The sequence below is a fragment of the Erythrolamprus reginae genome, chromosome 1 (assembly GCF_031021105.1).
Source record: "Erythrolamprus reginae isolate rEryReg1 chromosome 1, rEryReg1.hap1, whole genome shotgun sequence".
Lineage (NCBI taxonomy): Eukaryota > Metazoa > Chordata > Lepidosauria > Squamata > Dipsadidae > Erythrolamprus > Erythrolamprus reginae.
Window position 1 is genome coordinate 85,645,391 of NC_091950.1, and position 22,022 is coordinate 85,667,412.

Genomic DNA, 22,022 nt, shown 5'->3' on the forward strand with positions numbered 1-22,022 from the left:
CTCCACAGCCAGGCTGCCATGCCATATAGGTTGGGGACTGCTGAGATATGGGAGTTCTTCCTGAACATACAGATATACTGTCCTAATAGTAAAGCTTTCCTGGTAGTTTAACTGCTCAAAGTCAAACTAAGTTATTCATGTCTTGCTGATGTAGTGAAAAATGAACGCGGGCACTAGAGTATACAGGTGGAAACTGAAAATAATTGATAATTATTTCAAATATTTTTGTAAAAGGTGTAAATTGAGAATCAAAATTTGTATCTCTACAGAATTAAGCAATATTTATTATATAGTTAAATATGTCAAATAATACCCTTAATAACTATAACGTGTGAAAATTCACATTTGTCACTGATCTTCAGATATTCCTTAAGATTCTTCTTTGCACTACATTTTCTGTTCTTTTCATAAGATTGGGTCAAAAAAGACTGTGTGAAATCTTGATTTACTCTCGGGAATCTTGTGCAGCATGCAATTGTTCCATTCTATGTGACTGCCATGCTATCAGGTTAATATAAAAATTAATATCTTTTTCATTATGTTCTTATATTTTCAAGAAAACATAAGGACAATCAAGTTAGAAGGAGCAAATTTTATTCAGCGATCGTAGGCTATATGGCTGACACTAAATAGAATTAGAAACCTACAAAATCTGGAAGCTCTCGGAATATTGAATATATTAATTTAAATTCTTTTCTATGTAGACGTATGGAAATATATGTGCATACCACATTCTAGGGATGGGCTCTAACTTACTTCGCTGCTGGTTTGCTTCCTCATGTGCTGTGTGGCTACACCTCGTGGTACGAGGCATGCACAAACACACACACACATCTACAGTAGCAAAAAATCAGAAACACACACACACACACACACACACAAAAAGCCAAAACCAAAATACAGGAAAATCGGTTTTTGCACATGCTCAGAATAAGCAAAAACACGGGGGGGAAATTCCGAACTCCCCCCCCCCCAAAAAAAAGATGCCCACCTCCGCGGAAGGGCAACAACCGATTCGGTTCCATGATGCCATCAGGACACCATTAATGGTTTGGGTGAACCCACCTCTGCCACATTTCTCTGCTTCACAGTGATCTCAAGCACAATTGCTGGAAGAATAGATTGCCATCCTTTAGTTGGGAATGATGTAAAATTAATCTCATTTCCCTCCTTTCTGCTCAGAATTGCACTTTAATTTGAGGAGTGTACAATTTCGCTTAATTTCAGGACCACATTAGATTTGTGGCATAGGGAATTATGTGTTTTTGTGCATGCAGATGCTTTCAAAGTCACTCTTCAGTTTTGACAAAAACTACATGGAGAAGTCTGCATTTTTCTTGGAAATGTATAGGAATGTTTGCCATTAGAGTGATGCAATATCACTTAGCTGTTCTTTTCTCCAAGGCAGGACTTGAATTTCCAGTCCAATAGTTATAAACACAAACAGACACAAAAGCTCTAATCTTGATTGTTTTTATTATTATTAATATTACTAGTTCCTAGCCAAGGACACATGTTATGACATATTGCCATAACATATGCACTGTTCCAGATAGGATAGTCTGCAAAAGTAGGGCCTCATAATTTACGAAGTTGGAATACTTGGCGATTCCTTTAAATATTTTACTAATTATAATTGGTATGAAAATTTATTTCTACCCTCTATAATGTTTCAATCTCAATTTTAAAATCACTATTTTGATTTTTTTTCATGTTTTCCACTAATTGCATTGTCTCCAGATACTGCCACACCAATAAACTGCACTTTTTTTGTAATAGTTATAATACCAGGTTCTTAATGTTATTACTATAACTGTACTATTATACATCTTTATATACTTTGGGTTTGGTAATAATGAGTTCTCTTCTTCCAGCTATAGATTCTTTCTTCATCAAGAGAGGGAATAAAGATGTGGAATCTTTCTTGTCCCTTTAAAATTCTCGTCTCTTTAAATCCCCTGAAAAGCAAAAACAGATCTATTTTTTTGCTTGATCTATTTTGGGAAGCACTAATTTGCAAAAATTTGCATCTCAACTTTGTAAAATAGTCTGCAAGTCTTACTTGAGTAGTAAGAATTCACTAAGAAAATTGTTTTTTCGCAATAATACAGGTGCTACAAGTCCTCCAGGTTTGCCTCGTGGAGCAGAATATCGCATGGGAACCCGATTTATTTTGATTCCAGTACAGCAGTGTTCTTCTACCTTGCGACCTTCACAAAATATGCAACTTGCTTCCGGGAAAAGAGTAGTTTTACAACCTTTGAGGCATCCAGGTGCTGTTAATCTCTACCGACACCCCAATGGCCAGATTATCCAACTGGTTCCCTTGAATCAACTTCAAACTTCAGGAGCACAGTCCAGTTTACAGCCCATAATGCTCCGTAATCCAGGTACAGAATGCAGCAAATATGTTGCTCTTATTTTATAGGGTTGTGTAAGTAATTGTAAAATGGCAGAACCTGCTATCCTATTTAATAGATAAGCATTTACTTACATATAAGTGTAGGGAAGTGATTGGATCGGCCCGCCTAGATTTCTTCATTTTCAATCCATAAATCGTTTCTCCACACTTCTTAATGTTGTTTCAAGTCTTCTCTAAATTAGGGAACCACTTTTATAGGCAGGAGTCAAATTGGGAAGCAATTGTAATGGGAGGCAAAATAAAAAACACAGCAAAAGGGAGCTATCCCGTTCCTTTTTTAAAAGCTCACTTGAAAGGGAACATATGCTCCTGCTGTGTTCACAAATTTTATTTTCCTCAGTATTTGCTGGATTATGCCCACCATCTAGATTGGATAATTTAGTTTTGATTAATTTATTCCTGACCCTCTGGGAATGTTTTTTCCCCATTCAGTACTTACATTATTTGTTACTAGAAGGTAAAAACACTTCTTTAATGTACACTTCTTTAATGTAAGTTGTATTAGTGCAAAAGAAATAGCATGTTAACATAGGAACAAAAAGAAAGTTGATTTTTTTTTTTGTATCAGTATTCAGGAGTCATGGGATTTTAATGATATTTTTGCAGGATAAGTAGTCAATATCATCCTGGAAAAATTCATTAATAGCTATGAACTATTTTAAAGTTATGATAGTAAGTGACAGATACATCTTCTCCAAAAGAATATTCTAATAATTGTGTCATTAACATCAAGAATGTTGTTTTCTTCCATGCCACCCAAAAGAATATTTCCAATATCTTGGCTTTACAGTAGAAGATCTCTTTTCCCCCTTGAATTGTATCCCATTTAATGGAATATGGTCTTTCTTTCAATCCTTTAGACACTTCTGTACATAGGCTTTCTAGCTCGAATATATGGATTTATCGAAAAAGATGCCAAACAACATTATTTTCTTTTGAAACCATTTTCTTCATGAATACATTTGCTGACTTACCTTAGCCAGACTTAAGTCGATGGTTCTTCTATATGAGCTGTGTCTGCTGTCTTTTTCAAAAGGGGACCTTTAATTTGTATTAATTACTTAGTAGTGTTAATTTCAACATGTTAATTATTACAGGAATTCTCTTTTAGTTATGTTTTTAATGATTTCATTATTTTGGTCAAATTTGTTATATTGTGAATACATCTATTTCGGTTAACAGCCGACAGTCAGTCTCTAATATAGTTACCTCTGCTTTTGTAGCATTATAGGTTGAATGCAAGTTCTTAAGATGTATGTTATATAACTATGCAGTTCTGCCCTGTTTTGTTTGAAATGAATTTTATCCCTTCTCAGCCAATATACTGTATTTTTCAGAGTATAAGATGCACTGGAATATAACACGCACCTTAGTTTTTGGGGAGGAAAATGGGGAAAAGAATCTGCTTACCGGGTATTCATCTGGCTAGCATCCTTAGTTTGGTCAGCTTCAGCACATTATTTTATCCCCTGGTTAAGGGCTTAATTTTTTTTTTAATTCTGAGAGAGTAATGAAAGAGCTTGCAAGGCAGTAAAAGCTGGGAACATCATTAGCATCTGGAAAGAAACAGTCTGAGCAAGTAGAGCAATGGAAAAAAACTTGCAAAGACTTAGGGCTTTGAAAATATTCTTCTTTGTAGAGAGTAACAATGAAAGAGCTTTCAAGCAGGTAAGAGCTGGGAACATCGTTAGCACCTGGCTAGGGCTGGAAAGAAATGTACTCAGAGCAAGTTAGAGTAATGAGAAAAGCCCTGCAAAAACTTAGGGCTGGGAAAACATTCTCCACTGCACTGCTTCAGAGAGTCCAAGGTGGGTTATTATTCAGCCTGATTGGCAGGGACTGAGTTAAAAATTAGCATAATTGTTATGTCCCGCCCACCACTACCCTCCTTAGGTCAGTCTAAAAAACTCAGTCATAGTGTAGGGACGCTGAGTTTTCTCCTCTCTACGGAGAGTAAAATTCTTTTAATAAATGCATGTTTTTTCTCTAATTGTTTCTTCTTTTCTTTTTCAGGAAGAAGAGAGAATGAATTTCCTTGAGAGCCTCTTCCCTCTGGGGTACTGCTCTCCAACGCTTCACCCCTGAGAGGCCTCTGCTCTCCGGAGCACTGCCTTGCAGACAGGGAGGATAAATATGGGATCCCTGACGTTTGCGCTCAAACCCCTCCCCCCTCGCCAGATTACCGTTCTTCGGCTCGGCTGTCCTGAATGAGATCAGCTGTTTGGCGGCCTCGCAATCGGCCACGGAAGACGCTGGGAGCCGGCAGAGAAGCCGCAACGCTCCCCGATTCAGGGATCAGCTGTTCGGCGGCGCTATAAGCGGCCGCCGATTCCTTACAGCGGCGTGACGAGCCGCAGAGAGGCAGAATGGCTGCAAAGCCGAGGGGGCTCCCAGTAAGGTCACGTAGCTGACCGGGACCGCAGGGGGGCAATTTGGCGGTAAGACCGCAACAGGGGCTCCCAGTAAGGTCACGTAGCTGACCGGGAGGCAAATTCGCCATTTTGGGGCGGTACCCACCGAGCTGCCGGCAAGGAGACAGGGTGAGTCCTCAAGCCACCGAGGGCAGGATAGCTCCGCCTCTCTTTGTGGGGGACGCCATTTTGGAGCAAAGGTGGGGGCCATCAGCCAGTGAGTCAGCAATTGCTTGCACTCCACGGCGGCCATTTTTCCTCCACAGAAGGAGAGAGGCGTGGCCAGGGCAATTCAGGAGACCAGTCTATCCCAACCACCTGACAGGAAGTTGATGACTAGTTCCTCCGAGGAATGAGATAGCATTCTCTCTAATTGTGCTTTGCAGTTCCTGTTATATCGAGCCCTTGGTTTTCACTGTACCGTGAGTGTTGATCATTAATAATGTCTCAACAACAGAATAATCCAACTGACCCAGCTGTCCCCTCCACTAGCAAGGGGAAGGATAAGAGCCAAGGCTCTAAGTCCAAGGGGAAGTCTTCCCAATCTTCAGCCTTGAGGGAGGCTGAGAAGAAGATCAAGGCCCTAGAGGCCCAATTGGAATTGAATAAGCCAAGGCAAGGCCCTAGCCCTTCTGCCACTTCCATTCCACAGCATCAGCAAAGCCCCTCGGTCTCTGTTGCTCCCTTTGAGGGACCACATCTCTCTGCAGCTGGGGAATTGTCTCCTGACCGGCCAGTGAGTGCTCCACCTCCATCAGAGGGGATTCAAAGAGCAGAATGGTCCAGACCATCTCAATCATGGTCTCAATCTGGGCAGCCACCTGCAGCCACCTTTACCCCAACTGCTGCGGGGCTCAGGGGCCCCATGGACAACTGGCAGACTATGTCCCCCTCACTACAGGACATGATAGCGTCTGCATATTCCCAGGGTATCGCAGTGGGTGCCCAGCAACGCCCATCTCCCCAGCCAGCCCGAGCCATCAGATCAGACCCTTGGACAGCTCCTGCTCCTGCTCCTGCTCCTTCCTTGCATGATTCCTTTCAGGAAGACTTGGATCCAGGAGAGATGGCCTCAGATGCAGAGGATGAGCTCTCAGGGGATGAGACCACCCTACCAGAGCAGCCACCCTTAATAGGACTATTCAAACACTCCTTGTTTAGGACCCTCTTGAACAAGGCCAAGGCCACGCTGCTGCCAGATAACTCATCTAAACCAGCTGGCCAAGAAGTGGGCATCATGCCAGCGGCTAGGCTAATTAATGAGCCCCAGAGGGAATCAGAGCATATCCCTGCTGTACCTATCTTCGCAGAAAATATTAAAAAGCCCTGGCAGAATCCATCAGCAGCCCTGGGTCCATCAGTTATTGACAGGAGATTTTATTCCTTTGATCCAGAGGTGGAGGATTTACTCCAGTACCCCTCAGTGGACACTCCTGTCACCTCTCTGATGTCCAACGCAGTGGTACCTTCAGAGATGGCGGATGGCCTACGCCCAGAGGATAGAAGGGCTGAGAACCTGGTCAAGAGAATGCACCAACTTTCAGCCTGGTCCCTGAGGGCTGCTTCGGCGGCCTTCTTCAACAGGGCCTCCATCTTGTGGCTCCAAGATATGCTCTCCAGGCTGGGCCCAGAGGACGCTCGCCTACGTCAAGATATTAACAAACTCATTGCCACTACTAAGTTCTCTGCAGATGCCACCCTAGCGGCTGCAAGATTCTCCTCTCGAGCATTGGCAACTAATCTCTCTGCCAGAAGATTGGTTTGGCTCAGGTCATGGCAAGCAGATGTGAAATCGAAATGGCACCTTGCCACTGCACCATATCAGGGTACTAAACTCTTTGGTGAGTCGTTAGACACTGTCTTGATCGAAGACAGGGACAAGAGAAAGGTGTTGCCACGGTCAGCGAGGAGACAGGATAGGCGAGGGGCCCCCTACTTTCGCAGGCAGTCCTTTCGGCCAGAGACATCCTTGACCTCATCACCAGTTGCTCGGACATATGGACAGGGGTCATATACCCAACAGTCCTTTCGATCTGACAGAGGCGGATACGGAGATAGAAACCGCCAGTTTCAGCAGCCTCGCAGATCCTACAGAGGTGGCAACAGAGGGGGATTCCGCAAGCAGAAGTGACTCCAGCCACGACCCGCCCATAGGTGGACGCCTGCAATTCTTCACCGAATTTTGGGGCTTCATCTCCACCGACGCATGGGCCCTAGAGACTGTGAGCCAGGGTCTGCGGATAAACTTTTGGCGGACCCCTCCAGTCAGATTTGTACAATGTCCCACCTTAAGTCACCCTCAAAAGAGATCTCTTATTCTTCAAGAGGTCCAACACCTCTTGGACATTGGGGCAATAGAACCGGTCCCAGCAGAGCAGAGAGGCAAGGGGTTCTACTCCATAGTGTTCGTGGTCCCCAAGTCCTCCGGCGGCTGCCGCCTGATCTTGAACCTCAAACAACTGAACATTTACATCCGGTATCAGAGGTTCAAGATGCACTCACTACAAACCATCCTGGCCTCCATCCGTCATCGGGATTGGATGACATCCATCGATCTCAAGGAGGCGTATTTACATGTTCCGGTTCATCAGCTACACCGTCAATTTCTCCGCTTTTGCCTCCAGGACAGGCACTTTCAGTACAAGGCCATGCCCTTTGGCCTGTCCTCAGCACCCAGGGCCTTCACCAAGCTCCTGGATGCGTTAACAGCCAGTCTCCGGTCACAGTCCATACGGCTCCTAGCTTATTTAGACGACATAATCGTCCTTTCCAGCAGCCCTCAACGGGCCAACCGGGATTTGGCCCAAACAATAGACTGTCTTCAAAGGGCAGGATTTACAATCAACCATGACAAGAGCCACTTGCACCTAACCAGGTGTCTGCTCCACCTGGGAACGACAATAGATTCTTCCTCCGGCATGGTCTTCCTATCATCAGAGAGGCAGAGGAAAATACGGACACTGATATACTCAATATCACGCCGCACCAGGATTCCCCTGGCACTGCTCTCCCAATTGCTGGGAGTCTTCATTTCATGCATCAGTATCGTACCATGGGCTCGGCTGCACGCCCGACCCTTACAGTGGCTCCTTCTTCCATTCCAAAGGGCTCGACTCAGCAATTCCAAGCATCGAGTGCACCTGACCACAGCAGTTCGGCTTTCCCTTCCCTGGTGGACATCTACAGCAATAGCCAGGGGTTCCCCCTTTCTGTTCCATCAGGAGGTGACTATCACCACAGACGCCAGTCTGTCCGGATGGGGAGCGCATTCCGGATCCCAGGTTGCGCAGGGCAGATGGCCTCAGACCTGGCAGATCCCAACATCAACCTTCTGGAACTACGGGCAGTCTTCAAAGCACTGCAAACCTTTTCACAGACTGTAGCGGACCGTCACGTCCTCATACTAACAGACAATGTGGCAACAAGAGCCCACATAAATCACCAAGGGGGCACCCGGTCGGACCGCCTAATGCAGGAGGCGCACGCCCTGATGTCTTGGGCGGAGATTCACCTCGCCTCCATCCGTGCAGAACATATTTCAGGAGTGGACAATACGCAAGCGGACTGGCTCAGCCGCACAACAATAGACCCGGGAGAATGGTCCCTGAATCTAGAGACATTCCAACTGATAGTCCACCGTTACGGCATTCCAGTTGTGGACCTGTTTGCTTCACATCTCAACCACCAGGTCCCACAATTCTTTTCCCGGTTCCCAACGCCGGGAGCTGAGCAGACGAACGCACTCCTGTCACCATGGCCGACCGGTCTCCTATACGCCTTCCCTCCCGTCAGTCTAATACACAGAGTAGTAGCCAAGATCATCGCGGAAGGAGCGGACATCCTTCTGGTAGCTCCTTTCTGGCCCAGGCGCCCCTGGTTCGCCGACCTGATGGACCTATCGCTGTCTCCCCCATGGAGGATTCCATGCCATCAGCTGACTCTGACAGAGGGCTCCATAATTCACCCGGAGCTGCAGTGGTGGAAGCTTGCCGTGGTGGCAATTGAGGGGAACCGCTTGAGGGAGAGACAGGTGCCGGATAAGGTCATCCACACCATACAAGCGGCACGGCGCCCCTCAACCACCCGCATATACCAGGCGACGTGGGCAGCGTACAGCACCTTTTGTAGGACACAAGGGGTCTTATCCTCAGCCTCCTCAGTCCTCAACCTACTGGAGTTCTTGCAGAAGGGCCTCGACAAAGGGTTGACTCCTAACACCCTTCGCAGACAGGTAGCTGCCATCGCAACTGTTCTCCGGCCGGACCCACTCTGCCCAATCTCTCACCATCCTTGGGTCAGAGATTTTCTCCGAGGAGCAGCGAACCTGTCCCCACCGGTGATTCACCATTTCCCATCCTGGGACCTACCCTTGGTTCTCCAGGCCCTCACGGCTCCTCCCTTCGAACCTTTGAGGGAGGTTTCACTGCGCATCCTTTCCATTAAGGTGGTCTTTTTGGTGGCCATAACCTCCGCACGCAGAGTTTCTGAGTTGGCCGCCCTATCGGTGCGCCCGGACTTATGCGTGTTTCACCCGGACAGAGTGACTCTCCGCTTGGACCCTAGCTTCATGCCTAAAATTAATACTCGGTTTCATAGGTCACAGGACATAGTGCTCCCGGACTTTTGCACCCATGGCTCCCACCCATCGGAGCTCCGTTGGCATAAGGTGGATGTTCGCAGAGCAGTGAAAATATACATTCGCCGTACAACTGCATTCAGGAGATCAGAAGCTCTCTTTGTTTCCTTCCTTCCCGGTTCCATGGGGAGGAAAGTTTCGGCTAAGACTCTCAGCAGATGGATCCGCTCCGGTATCATTGAGGCATATAAGGCTAAATCAACTCCATTACCGGACAGGATTACAGTCCACTCAACCAGGAGTGCAGCCACCTCAGCGGCTTGGACCACACAAGCGCCAATTGAGGACATTTGTAGGGCAGCCACTTGGGCTGCACCCACAACATTTATTAGACATTATCGTTTGGACTCGTTTGCTTCTGCTGAGGCAGCCTTCGGGAGAAGAGTATTACAAAGAGTTTGTGTTCCAGTACCCCTGGGCCAGCCTAACCCTCCCTAAGGTGTTGCTTGGGTATATCCCACCTTGGACTCTCTGAAGCAGTGCAGTGGAGAAGGACCGTTGAACTTACCTGAACGGTCTTCTCGCTGCACTGCGAAGAGAGTCCAAACCCGCCCGGCTTTTTGCCCAGGTGCACAGTTCAGTTAATTTCTATAGTTAAAGTTTGTTGAATAAATTTGCCTTGTTTCACTATTCCTTCGTTTTTTCTTGACTGACCTAAGGAGGGTAGTGGTGGGCGGGACATAACAATTATGCTAATTTTTAACTCAGTCCCTGCCAATCAGGCTGAATAATAACCCACCTTGGACTCTCTTCGCAGTGCAGCGAGAAGACCGTTCAGGTAAGTTCAACGGTCCTTCTTGGCAGAGAGAAACTATGAAAGAGCCTGCAAGGTAAGAGCTAGGAAGATCATTAGCAGCTAGTTAGGGCTTGGGGGGGGGATGCTACATTCAGAGTATAAGATGAATCCTAATTATCAGCATCTTTTAGGGAGGAAAAATGTGCATCTTATAAACCGAAAAATACAGTTTTTTTGCCTAACATTAACAGTATCTGCTGTAATTTAAGGCCACAGTTCCCAAACTGTACATAAGGGTGCCCATGCAGTATTTCACACTTTTTAAGGGAAATACAACAATATTGGAAATCTGTCAAACACTCCCAAATTATTAACTCAAGGTAGTTTATTTTATTTATTCAATTTTTATAGCGGCCCAACTGAGTGACTCTGGGCAGCATGCATTTCTAACATTAAAAAAAATAAAATTAAAAATTAAAACAATAAAAACAACCACAAAATAAATAAAATGAATGAAAAATTAAATAAGTTCACAGATTTAGCTTAGAGATACCATGAAAAAGAAATACCGACTCACTAAGGGGTGCCATGAACTGAGAAAGTTTGAGAATCTCTGGTTTAAGGAATTGAAGTAAAAGCCAAGAGGCCCTACATTGAGAATACTCAGTGAGATTGGCTTCAATTTCTACAAAAAGCAGCTCAGGAAGGACTATTCTAAGCAGTAACCTGTACAAGGACAATATCTGTTTGTGTGAATGTAAAATGACCACCTAAAAAAGTGGAAAGGTATCTTGGCAGTACAGTGGTATCTCGTCTTACGAACGTCTCATCTAACAAATTTTTCGCGATATGAACCCGGTGTTTAAGATTTTTTTTGCCTCTTAACTATTTTCACCTTACGAACCCAAGCCGCCGCCGCTGGGATGTCCCACCTCCGGACTCCCATTGCCAGCCGAAGGCTCCCCTCGCTGGAAACGCCACCTCTGGACTTCCATTGCCACCGAAGGCCCGTTTTTGCACTGCTGGGATTTTCCTGAGGCTCCCCTCGCTGGGAAACCCCACCTCCAGACTTCCGTATTTTGCGATGCTGCAATTTCCCTGAGGCTCCGCTCTCTGGGATTCCCTTCATTTTTGGCGGCACTGCTTTGAATCCCAGCGAGGGGAGCCTCAGGGAAATCGCAGTATCGCAAAAACACGGAGGTCCGGAGATGGGGTTTCCCAGCGAGGGGAGCCACAGGGAAATCCCAGCAGCGCAAAAATAGGCGCTTCGTTCACAACAGAAGTCAGGAGGTGAGGTTTCCCAGTGAGGGGAGCCTCAAGGGAATCCCAGCAGCGCAAGAACAGGGATGTCCGGAGGTGGGGTTTCCCAGGGAGGGAAGCCTCAGGGGAATCCCAGCAGCACAAGAACGGGCGCTTTGGCTGGCAACATAAGTCCGGAGCCGGGGATTCCCAGCAGCGTAAGGCAAAAGGGGTGAGTTTTGGGCTTGCATGCATTATTCGCTTTTACATTGATTCCTATGGGAAACATTGTTTCATCTTACGAACTTTTCACCTTACAAACCTCGTCACAGAACGAATTAAGTTCGTAAGACGAGGTACCACTGTATTTGTTTATTTCTGCCTTGGATTTGATATTGCATTAAAAATGATGCTTATGTTGGAGAATGGAATAAGTATTTAACAAGAAATAATTTTTTAAAATTTTGTTATTTTAGGTTCTGTGGTAGGAATCCGACTTCCTGGGCCTTCAAAACTTCCTGAAATAGCCACATGTCAAGCTTCTGCTGTTCCATTGATGACCTCCACTACCACAACTTCAATTCTGTCTACATCTCCTTCAATTTTGTCTGAATTCTCAAATGCAGAGAATGTTTCTGTTTTATCTGGGACATCAAGCACAACCACTGCACATTTATCACCAACTCCTACCACCGAGACCTCTTTAGTGCTCTCCATGTCCTCTAATGCATTATCTTTATCTCCCTCTGCTGAAACATCTTCACTTTTATCCACAAACTCTTCTACTACACTTGAATCTCCTACAGCTGCAATTCCATCACCCCTACCCTATTCTATGCCTGTTTCCCCTACCAATACACCCCCTTCAGTTTTCACAGTGTCACCTAATGGTACTAAATCTCTGTTGCCTATTCCTCCTTCTACTGTACTCATGTCTTCTATCATCGAGGGCGCTTCTGCTGCTTCGGAATCCCCTGTCACAAATTGGACATTACAGGACATTAGAACTACGGCAGTGCATTCTGCTTCAGTAACTCAAGTAACACCTGTTAATTCTTCAGGTTCTGAATCCTCAGTTGGCACTTTGACTCTGAGAATTTCTCCTTCTGCAATAAAAAGCAATCCCGATCAAACAGGTTCTCAATCTAAAGTAAGGTGTAATGCCAGTGCGCTATCAAGCAATAAAAATAATCTAATATCTCTACAGTCGGGCAGTTTTGCTTTGCTTAAATTTCCAGGGCAGAAGAATGATTCAAGTTCCATTGAAAAGAAAGTTGCATCTCTTGAGATTAAAATTTCATATAAGAAAAATGAGCTCAGTGCCATTAAGATAGAAGAAGATTCGGTATGTTCACAGACGGCGGAAATTACTGACTCAGAAATTAGTAAATTGAAAGAAAACAAAGTGTTATTGTATAATCCAGACTTTCACTCTGAAGAAATAACATGTACCAGGAATATATCAGAAATAATTGAAAAGGATGCTGAAATGTTGAAGTTACCAAGTTTTTCTGTCATGTTACAGTCTAATGTACAATCAGACCACTCCTACACCAGTGAGAAGCAAAAACATGAAGAGGATGAAGCACTGATTAAGAAAAAAAATCAAGACAAAGATGATGAACACCCCCTAGATAAAGTTTCATATCCCAATGAAAAGTGTAATGAAGTTGCAGTTCTTGCTCACAATATATTACAAGAAAGGTCAACGCAAAATCCAATTATTGAATCAAAAATAGCTGAACAAAAACCATTAGATACAAAAGCAGGATTGATTACTGAACAGTCCTGGTGGAAACCGGGGAAATCACCTCAACCTCCCCAAACCCCAAATAATCCGGAAAACCTGCAAACAAATACTAAATCATCTCCAGAAGATCCATGGAAAAATGAAGATCCAGAATTGCCAAGTCAGAACATGGAGGAAATGTGCGACTTTGCAGCTAAAGGAAAGGATAAAGAAAAAGCAAGTGAGAAGGCCAAGATCAATACTGGAAAAAATAAAAATAATACCTTAAATGAATATAGTAGTCGTGAAGTTTTATATGAAAAAAATACTGATTTTCAAAGTAGCCATAAATCTTCTAGCTATGAAAAAAGTATTAAGGATGTACCAGAAGATAATCAAAATAAGAAAGATGAGCACAAGATTAGTAAAACTTGTGGCAAAATATCCAGAGCATCCTTAGTTGTACAAAATAAAATCATTGTGGATGCTGATGAACCTGCGGAGAAATTAATTAAATTCACAAAACAAAATACATGGAAATCCAAGAGTCAGAGGAAAAAATCTTCACCACTTATTGATATTACCCGGGATGATACAGAAGAAGATGAAAAAACAGAAGAATCTGCCAATGAGATGGTTGATGAAGCGTTTGGATATGAAAGTGAGGATACAATAAACATTAAAGTATCGGTAAGTATCTAGGTTTTTCGATTAAAAAATATTCCCAAATTTCAAAAATATAAAGCTACCAGTAATCTGATAACTCTAATTAACAGAGTTCAATCGAAATAATGCTTGATATTTGAAAAGGTTAAATAGCTCTCAAAAACAGAAGATTAGGTTTCAGATATTTCCATTATCTTTCTAATAAGATCATTGTAATTTATAATACATAAAATTAGAATTAGCTTCAAGGTAAGATTAGATAGTTGATTATGTATTAATGAGATGGAAATGCAGTCAACCTTAATATCATTCTCAAAGTTATTGTTAATCCCCCCGCCCCCAGTATGTATGTATGTATGTATGTATGTGTGCATTTATTTAATTATTTAATTATTTATTTAATTTGACTTCTACGCCTTACAACAATGTAAAATTTTCATATAAAGTTACAAATAACAATAAGAAGTCAAAAAAATAATTCTAAAACTCTAATTTAAAACTTATAACAAAGCAACTTGCAACATACATACATACATGTCTTGCTGAAATGCCTAAATCTACTATTTGAATGCTATCTCGAATTGGCAGGATTAAAACCCTTTCACTCTTAATTTTGAAGGATCTTTGGAAAGGTTGTGGATGTTTCACTTTTGTCTCAAGTGCTTTCCACTATCATGACAGCTTCTCTACCAAGCAAGGATGATCCTTTTGGGGATCTGTATGATTGCCAGTAGGTGAGGCCAAAGTAATAGGGACTGGTAATAAGAGAAATCTCTACCAAGGAATCAATGAATTGTCTTTTAAAATTCTACAATGCAGCCAATGGCCATCAAACAGGTAGCTAAAGTGTGAAAGGCTTTCTTAAGAGCTTTTCATAGCAGGGATGGGCAAAATGTTGATTTTTCAATCACCCTAATTAGTTTTTACTAGAAATCTACGAATACACACTGGATAGTTTCTAGAGAAGCAAAATGTGTTGAACATAACATAATTCATACTAGGACAACTTGAAAAAAACATACAGAAATGTAATTTCATTCTTAACCTTTCTTTTTCTGCATTCTAATTTAAAAGAGATAAATCTTTTAAGTGTTACTTTTCTTAGAAGGTTGTGGTGGCCTTCATGGCCTACTGCAAATCACTCAAATGTACCAGTAGTTCTTGGATCTATTTAAATACTTTGTGGCCTCTAAAATTCATTTCTGTATGGAACCCTGTTCAAGATCTTACAGAATATCTGTCAGGAATCCACATTATACAAGGTCATTATATTTCTGAGAACACAAGTTCCGAAGGAATAAGAGGCATGGAGCAGTGCTGGTGGGGGGGCACGCATGTGACGCTAGGGAATATGCGTAGTCCTCCTCAATTGATTCCCCTAACTGAAAAGAGGCTCCAATGGGTCCTGTGGGACTTACTCCCAGGTAATTGGTAGTGCAGCCTTCCCCAGCCAATAGTTTGCTTGCATCTTATAATAAGTAAAGTAATAAATATTAACACTAAAATTTCATTGGGGGAAGGATCAGGGCACAAAATGTTTACTTCTTCCTGTGGGGTGGGGTGGGGGACAGAAAATAATTAAGAAGCACTGCTGTAGTTACTACTTTTTTAAAAAAAAAAATGGCATATAGCCATAACAGTTTGGTATATATTAGAAAATTGTTGAGAATTGTATTACTTATTTAAACTGTAGATTCTTATATTAAGAGTTATTAAATAGTTTACATGTCTGTGTTTCATTACTTTGTCACAGAATGGAAGTGAATCCAGTGAAGTTGAAGAGAATGTGGACATTGAGACTGTGGAAGAATCATCAGAAAAAGTTAATCTTACTCGCTTGAAGGCTACAGCTGCTCATACTTCGTTGTCCAAACCGTTGTAAGCATATTTCTTTAAAAATCCTTAATTGAACGGTTTTATTTATAAGTTTATAGTTGCAAACTCTCAGACTTTTGTTGTGTGATTGTTTGTCTAAATAAAGTTTTACTTTATGAGTTTTACTTGAATGAACATTAATATAGTTTTTTGGGGGGGGGATAGTTTAAAAAAGGTTTGAAACTTATTTAATGCATATGGTAAAATGTACTGTACATTTAATTTCCACATGCAATTGGAAAAAATCATTTCTCAAGTAACATAAAAAGAATAAAAGTCAACAAAATATGTTGTAAGCTGCCCTGAGTCCTTGGAGAGGGGCGGCATAAAAGTCAAATGAATGCAAGGAAACAGAACGTAAAATATTTAAAAATCTTGAGAACATCAAAGGTGGATCTAAGTAGTTTCATATGTGAGAAAATTTATGTTAGAAACTTTGCCTCCAAATAATTTAGGGCTTTTAATGTTATACAGTGATCCCTCGCCACTTTGCGGGTCACCTTTCACGGCATCGCGAATTGCTGAAAGATCAAGAAGTGAGCGCAGTGGCGGCGGTTTTGCCCGAGTCGTACCTTCTCCCCTAACCCGAGCAGTAACGAATGGAGAGTAGGCTGCTTTAAAGGCAGCTGAGTTAGCTGGACCGGGGGGGGGGCGGGGGGGGGACAGAGAGAGAGGTTTTTGTTTATCGTGGATGGTCCTGAAACCTAACCCCCGCAATAAATGAGGGATCACTGTGCTCCCAATACTTCAAACTGAGTTTGGAAACAGGGCAGTTGCTGAATCACCAACATCACTTGATTACACTGACCAGCATCAGCTAATAGTTAAGTGGTTTTTTAAAAATTTTGGACTAGCTGAAATTTTTGAAAAGGAATATGATAATCTGTCATGGTGATTACCAGAGAATAGATATTAGGCTATTATTGCCCAGAATGAACAACAAGAAGCACATTGAAAACGGAAATAAGATGCTCTTAATTTCCAAAAAATTAAAAAAATTGTTTCAAAACCACCACAGTGCACACATCTTCTAACAGAGATGTGCACTTCATCTCAACTGATAACTGATCACAAATGGGCAGGTTTTTTCCAGTTTTTTAAAAAATCATATCTGGATTATTTATTAGGTGAAAGAAAGATGTAAATGGATGTTTAATTGGGATAGTGATGGCACTGTAACATCTAATAACTTCAGTCAGCACTCAAATAGTGGCTGATCTAAAGCAGGGGTCTCCAACCTTGACAACTTTAATTATGGGCGTTCAAGTCCGCCAGGCTTAGCTTAAAATTGCCACGGTTGGAGACCCCTGATCTAAACCATGGGAAATAAACTAGAACAGCAGGGGAACAGTTTTATTAGAACAGAAGACACTCAACACCACTTTCTGATTCTAGGAGCAGAACCATCACAAAAGTGCTTGTAATTCTGAAAGCTGATCCTGAAAAATATAACTGCAGTAGGGAATAACTCAGTCATGCTCATTTTCCTCTTTTCTTCCAGTCTTTCATCCTGTCTCAAGTATATTTTTGTGATGGAATAAGCTGCTTTTGGCATTTTAAAACTAATTGGGCTTACTATATTTTCAAGGTTTATTTTCTATTGTATGTTTTCTATTTTAATTCTTCATTTAGTTTCAGGTAATGCCCAGGGACTAAAAACCCAGGAACTAAACTTGTTTATTTTCTCTATTAGGCACATGGTTCATAATCATTCTATTAAGACTACTAAGCCACATAAGGTAGAGTCACGTTATCTCATGTTGGGTTTAATTAATAAAGAATATTTTCATTGTAAAGATTTATTCTTAGCTATTTCTAAAGGTAGAATAAATTTGATACTAGCAGTTAACTAATTTGTATCATGCTAAGTTACTTTCCATGATGTTCACTTTTCTTTTTTTGAAATAGTTTTTTCAACATTGTAATATCTTGGCAATGATTATTCCATCAATACTCTCATAGTCTAACACTAAATATAGCAATTTAAATATTAGGATAGTTGTATTGGTACTGGGAATGACTCTTTGTTTGTTAGATCTTCAGCTATTCAAATCTTGGGTTCTGATACTGTAGTTCAGTGCTTCTCAAATAGGGGTGAGGGCCCCGGGGGTGGTGGTGGAGCAATGGGGGGGGGGCGCATGTGACCCTAGGGAATATGCATGGTCCTTCTCAATTGATTCCCCTAACCGAAAAGAGGCTCCACTGAGTTCTGTGGGACTTATCTGAAGTAAATGGGTAGTGCAGCCTTCCCAGCCAATAGTTTGCTTGCACCTTATAATAAGTAAAATAATAAATATTAACATTAAAATTCCACTGGGGCAAGGATCAGAGAGTTGTGAGGGGGGGACGAAATGTTTACTTCTTTCTGGGGGGAGGGGGGTAACAGGAAATAATTGAGAAAAAAAGTTATTACTTTTTTAAAAAAAAAATGGACATATATCCATTACAGTTTGGTATACATGATTAGAGAATTATTGAGAATTGTATTACTTATTTAAACTGTAGATTCTTATACTAATTGTTATTAAATAGTTTACCTGTCTGTGTTTCATTGCTTTGTCACAGAATGGAAGTGAATCCAGTGACGTTGAGGAGAATGTGGACATTGAGACTGTGGAAGAATTGTCAGAAAAAGTTAATCTTGCTCGCTTGAAGGCTACAGCTGCTCATACTTTGTTGTCCAAACAGTTGTAAGCATATTTCTTTAAAAACCCTAATTGAATGATTTTATTTGTAAATTTATAGTTGTAAACTCTCAGGCTTTTGTTGTGTGATTGTTTGTCTAAATACAGTCTTACTTATCTGAATGAGCATTAATATAGTTTGGGAGGGGGAAATCTTCCATATTGTTTTAAAGATAGTTTCAGTTTAAAAGAAAGGGAAAAGGAAAGCTGCCTAAGGAAGTGCCATGTATTAACAGGATATCAAACTGAGAGTGTCTGCCTAACTAAATTATTTTAGAGCAATGCATTTATGGGAGACCTTTTAAAATTGAGGGTATAAGTAGCTTCATATGTGAGAAAATTAAAACATCAGGGGAACCGTTTTGTTATCAGGGAGTAGAACGGAAGGTTCTCCACACCACTTTCTGATTCTAGGAGCAGAACCATCACAAGAGTGCTCGTAATTCTGAAAGCTGATCCTGGAAAATATAACTGCAGTAGGGAATAACTCAGCCACGCTCCTTTTCCTCTTTTCTTCCAGTCTTTCATCCTGTCTCAAGTATATTTTTGTGATGGGATAAGCTGCTTTTGGCATTTTAAAATTGATTGGGCTTACTGTGTTTTCAAGGTTTATTTTCTATTGTATGTTTTCTATTTTAATTCTTCATTTAGTTTCAGGTAATGCCCAGGAACTAAAAACCCAGGAACTAAACTTGTTTATTTTCTCTATCAGGCACTTGGTTCATAACCATTCTAGTAAGACTGCCAAGCCACATAAGGTAGAGTCACGTTATCTCATGTCGGGTTTCATAAATAAAGAATATTTTCATTGTAAAGATTCGCAATTTATTCTTAGCTATTTCTAAAGGTAAAATAAATTTGATACTACAAGTTAACTAACTTGTATCATGCTAAGTTACTTTCCATGATGTTTTGTAAATATCTGTGTATATATCATCGTCAAGCATGGGGGAACTAAAACATCTCCCCCTTGCCCATGTTGTTTTGCCGTTTGATTGATTGACTGTGTGCCTGTTTTTTTATATATATATATTGGGATTGTTTTATGAATTTTTTAATTTAAAATTGTAATTAGATTGGTGGGAATTGGATTTGTTACTATGTACTGTTTTTATTATTGTTGTGAGCCGCCCCGAGTTTGCGGAGAGGGGCGGATATAAATCCAATAAATCTAATCTAATCTAATCTATATTTTTCTGCTGATAATCATGTGGGAATATAACATCAGCAATTTCTTTTTCTTCCTAAATGAAAGGGAAGGCTGAATAAAAGTAGTCCTTGAATTATGACTGTAACTGCCCCTGCAATTTCAGTTGTAAGTCATGATGGACGTAAAGTGGTCAGCACTTGATCATGCTAGATTATAAAACCCTTTTTGTGGTGGGTTGTTAAGAAAACACTGCAGTTGTTGAATACACCCATTGTTTGTTAATGGAGCAGTTTTAGCCAAAACCCAGAAGTAAATCCTGGTATCAAGCAAAAACATAAATTGGGATCACATGATCATATAATGTCACAAACAGCCATAAATATGGGCTGATTGCTGAGTGCCCAGAATGCAGTGATATGACTACAAGGGGGTTTGGATTTTGGAAGGTTGTAAAGCTCTTTTGCAAAGTCCATGGTAGTTTTGAATGGTCACTAAGTAACTGGTAAAAAGTTGAAACTTACTTATGTGTGCTTTAAGTGACATAACAGAAAGCTGTGAGATAATTTAGACATGGTTCACAGTGCTGATTGTTACCAAACAAACATTGGCAATCTTAGGTAACCAGCCCAGCTTGGCCCAGCCCAGTTCATGGAAATTTTCCATCTAGCTTACAAGAAATATAGGGAAACAGTAAGCACTCTCTTAAGGGCCTGATCTCTCTCTCCCACCCCCATCCCCCCAATGAATGATTTCAGGAATAAATCTTTCCAGTCAGTTGCAACTTTTAAGATAACCCCAATTTTTATGATCCTGAAAAGATTTAAGCCTGATGGATGCAAGGTGCATTTGTCCCATGTGTTGTTTAATTATAAGAATCATAGTTTTACTGTGTTGTGTTTTAAACCGTTCACGAGAGCAGATTTGTCTTTTCATAGCAATCTGAGTTTCTCAACAAAAAGCTAAAGAATGAAGAGCGAGCCTTTGCTAACTATCGGCAAACACATACAGCAAACGAACGTCGACGTCGGAAAGAAATGAGGGGACTCTTTGAAAAATTGAAAGCAGCATTAGGACTACAGGCTTTTCCAAAGGTTTCCAAATGCTTCATCTTAAAACAAGTTAGTGTTTTGTGTTCATATTTCCATATCAAAGAAAAATACTGGACATAGTTGATTTTAGATATAGAAGAGATGAAAAATCTTGCTTAACATTAGTAATACAGTGATCCCCCGTTTATTGCGTCCCCAACCATTGCGAACAGGGTACTTCGCTATTTTTCAACCCGGAAGTCAAAATACCATCTACGCATGCGTGCCCGTGGGCACGCATGCGTAGATGGCAACCGGGAGATCAGCTGCTGGGCGGCTTCCCTGAGTCTTCCCCCTCTTGCTGGCGTCAGCGAGGAGTTTCCCCACCGCCCACGCAAACTCCTCGCTGCCGCCCGCCCTTCGCCCGCCCACGCCGTTCATTCTCCGTACTGAAGGAGTGGGTCCAGCAGTCACATGGGTTGCTCCTGTCCAATCCGTTGGAACTGAGCCTAGTATTAAAAAAGACTGCTGGATCCGCCCCTTCCCCAGAATTCGCTCAGTTCGCATCCTCGGATGTGTGTGAATGCTCGTTCCTCTCGATAAAACACCTTCCCTTCGATCTCTCTTCAATAGCAAGTAAGATTTTTCCATTACTCAGCTTGCCGGCAGTTTTTTTCTCAGCCCTACAGGGCTTTGAGTTGGGGGAGAAGTTAGCGGCTCAGCCATTTGCGGTTTTTTCCCTTCGTGCTGTAGCCGCGGCCGGTTTGTTAATTCCGGCCTTGGAGGTCCTGCCGTGAGCAAGCTTTATTGTTTTCAACTAATTAAGGGCTATTTACCTCCCGCGGTGTGGGACTTGTTTTGTCTCCCGGGCTTAGTCGCTCCTATTGCAAATAACGGAGCAGTTATTTTGGCGCCAAGGCTCTGACGCCCAGTAAGTTGCACTTTCGGTTCTGCCCTAAGGGGTCGGCCATTAGTGCCTACAGCCCGCCGCCTGACCCTGGAGTCGTCGCTTTGAGTTCCCTCGGGCCTATTCTCCACGGAAGTGGCCTCCAACCAGTGTGCCTTGGTTTTTCTTAAAGTTAAGTTAGTGAGGCCTGCCACGCTGCACTTAAGGACAAGAACTCTTGGTATCGCCCAGGATTGCCTCTTAAGGCGCAGCTGCTCCTGGGCCTAGGAGCAGGGTCACCTATCCTCTTGGGAATTCCACAAAATAATTCTTCTCTCCCCTATTTTTTGGCTCAAGCCTTGTCTTCTGTAATTGCTCAGACTATGGCTTCCCTTCCCAAGAGAGGCACTACCAAAGGTTCCAAAGAGGTTAGGCCTACTGGTAATCCTTCTGAGCTTCCCCAGGCCTCTTCCTCCTCTTCCTCAGGCTCTCAGTCTTTAGCCAAGCCCACTAGGGCTGAGAAGAGAAGGGACCTAGCCCTACAAAAAATACATGATAAA

General features: G+C 42.2%; 1 protein-coding gene across 3 annotated transcripts in view; it reads left to right on the top strand.

Moving 5' to 3' along the window:
- Positions 1–22,022, top strand: part of MGA (MAX dimerization protein MGA) — an 88,366-nt gene that overhangs the window by 48,275 nt on the left and 18,069 nt on the right. For all 3 annotated transcript variants that reach the window (XM_070757349.1, XM_070757368.1, XM_070757358.1), the window contains 7 exons: positions 2,112–2,390; positions 11,921–13,863; positions 15,593–15,717; positions 17,408–17,453; positions 18,280–18,404; positions 19,111–19,156; positions 20,484–20,666. In XM_070757349.1, the coding sequence (XP_070613450.1) occupies positions 2,112–2,390; positions 11,921–13,863; positions 15,593–15,717; positions 17,408–17,453; positions 18,280–18,404; positions 19,111–19,156; positions 20,484–20,666 (2,747 nt within the window). The remainder of the gene's footprint in view (positions 1–2,111; positions 2,391–11,920; positions 13,864–15,592; positions 15,718–17,407; positions 17,454–18,279; positions 18,405–19,110; positions 19,157–20,483; positions 20,667–22,022) is intronic.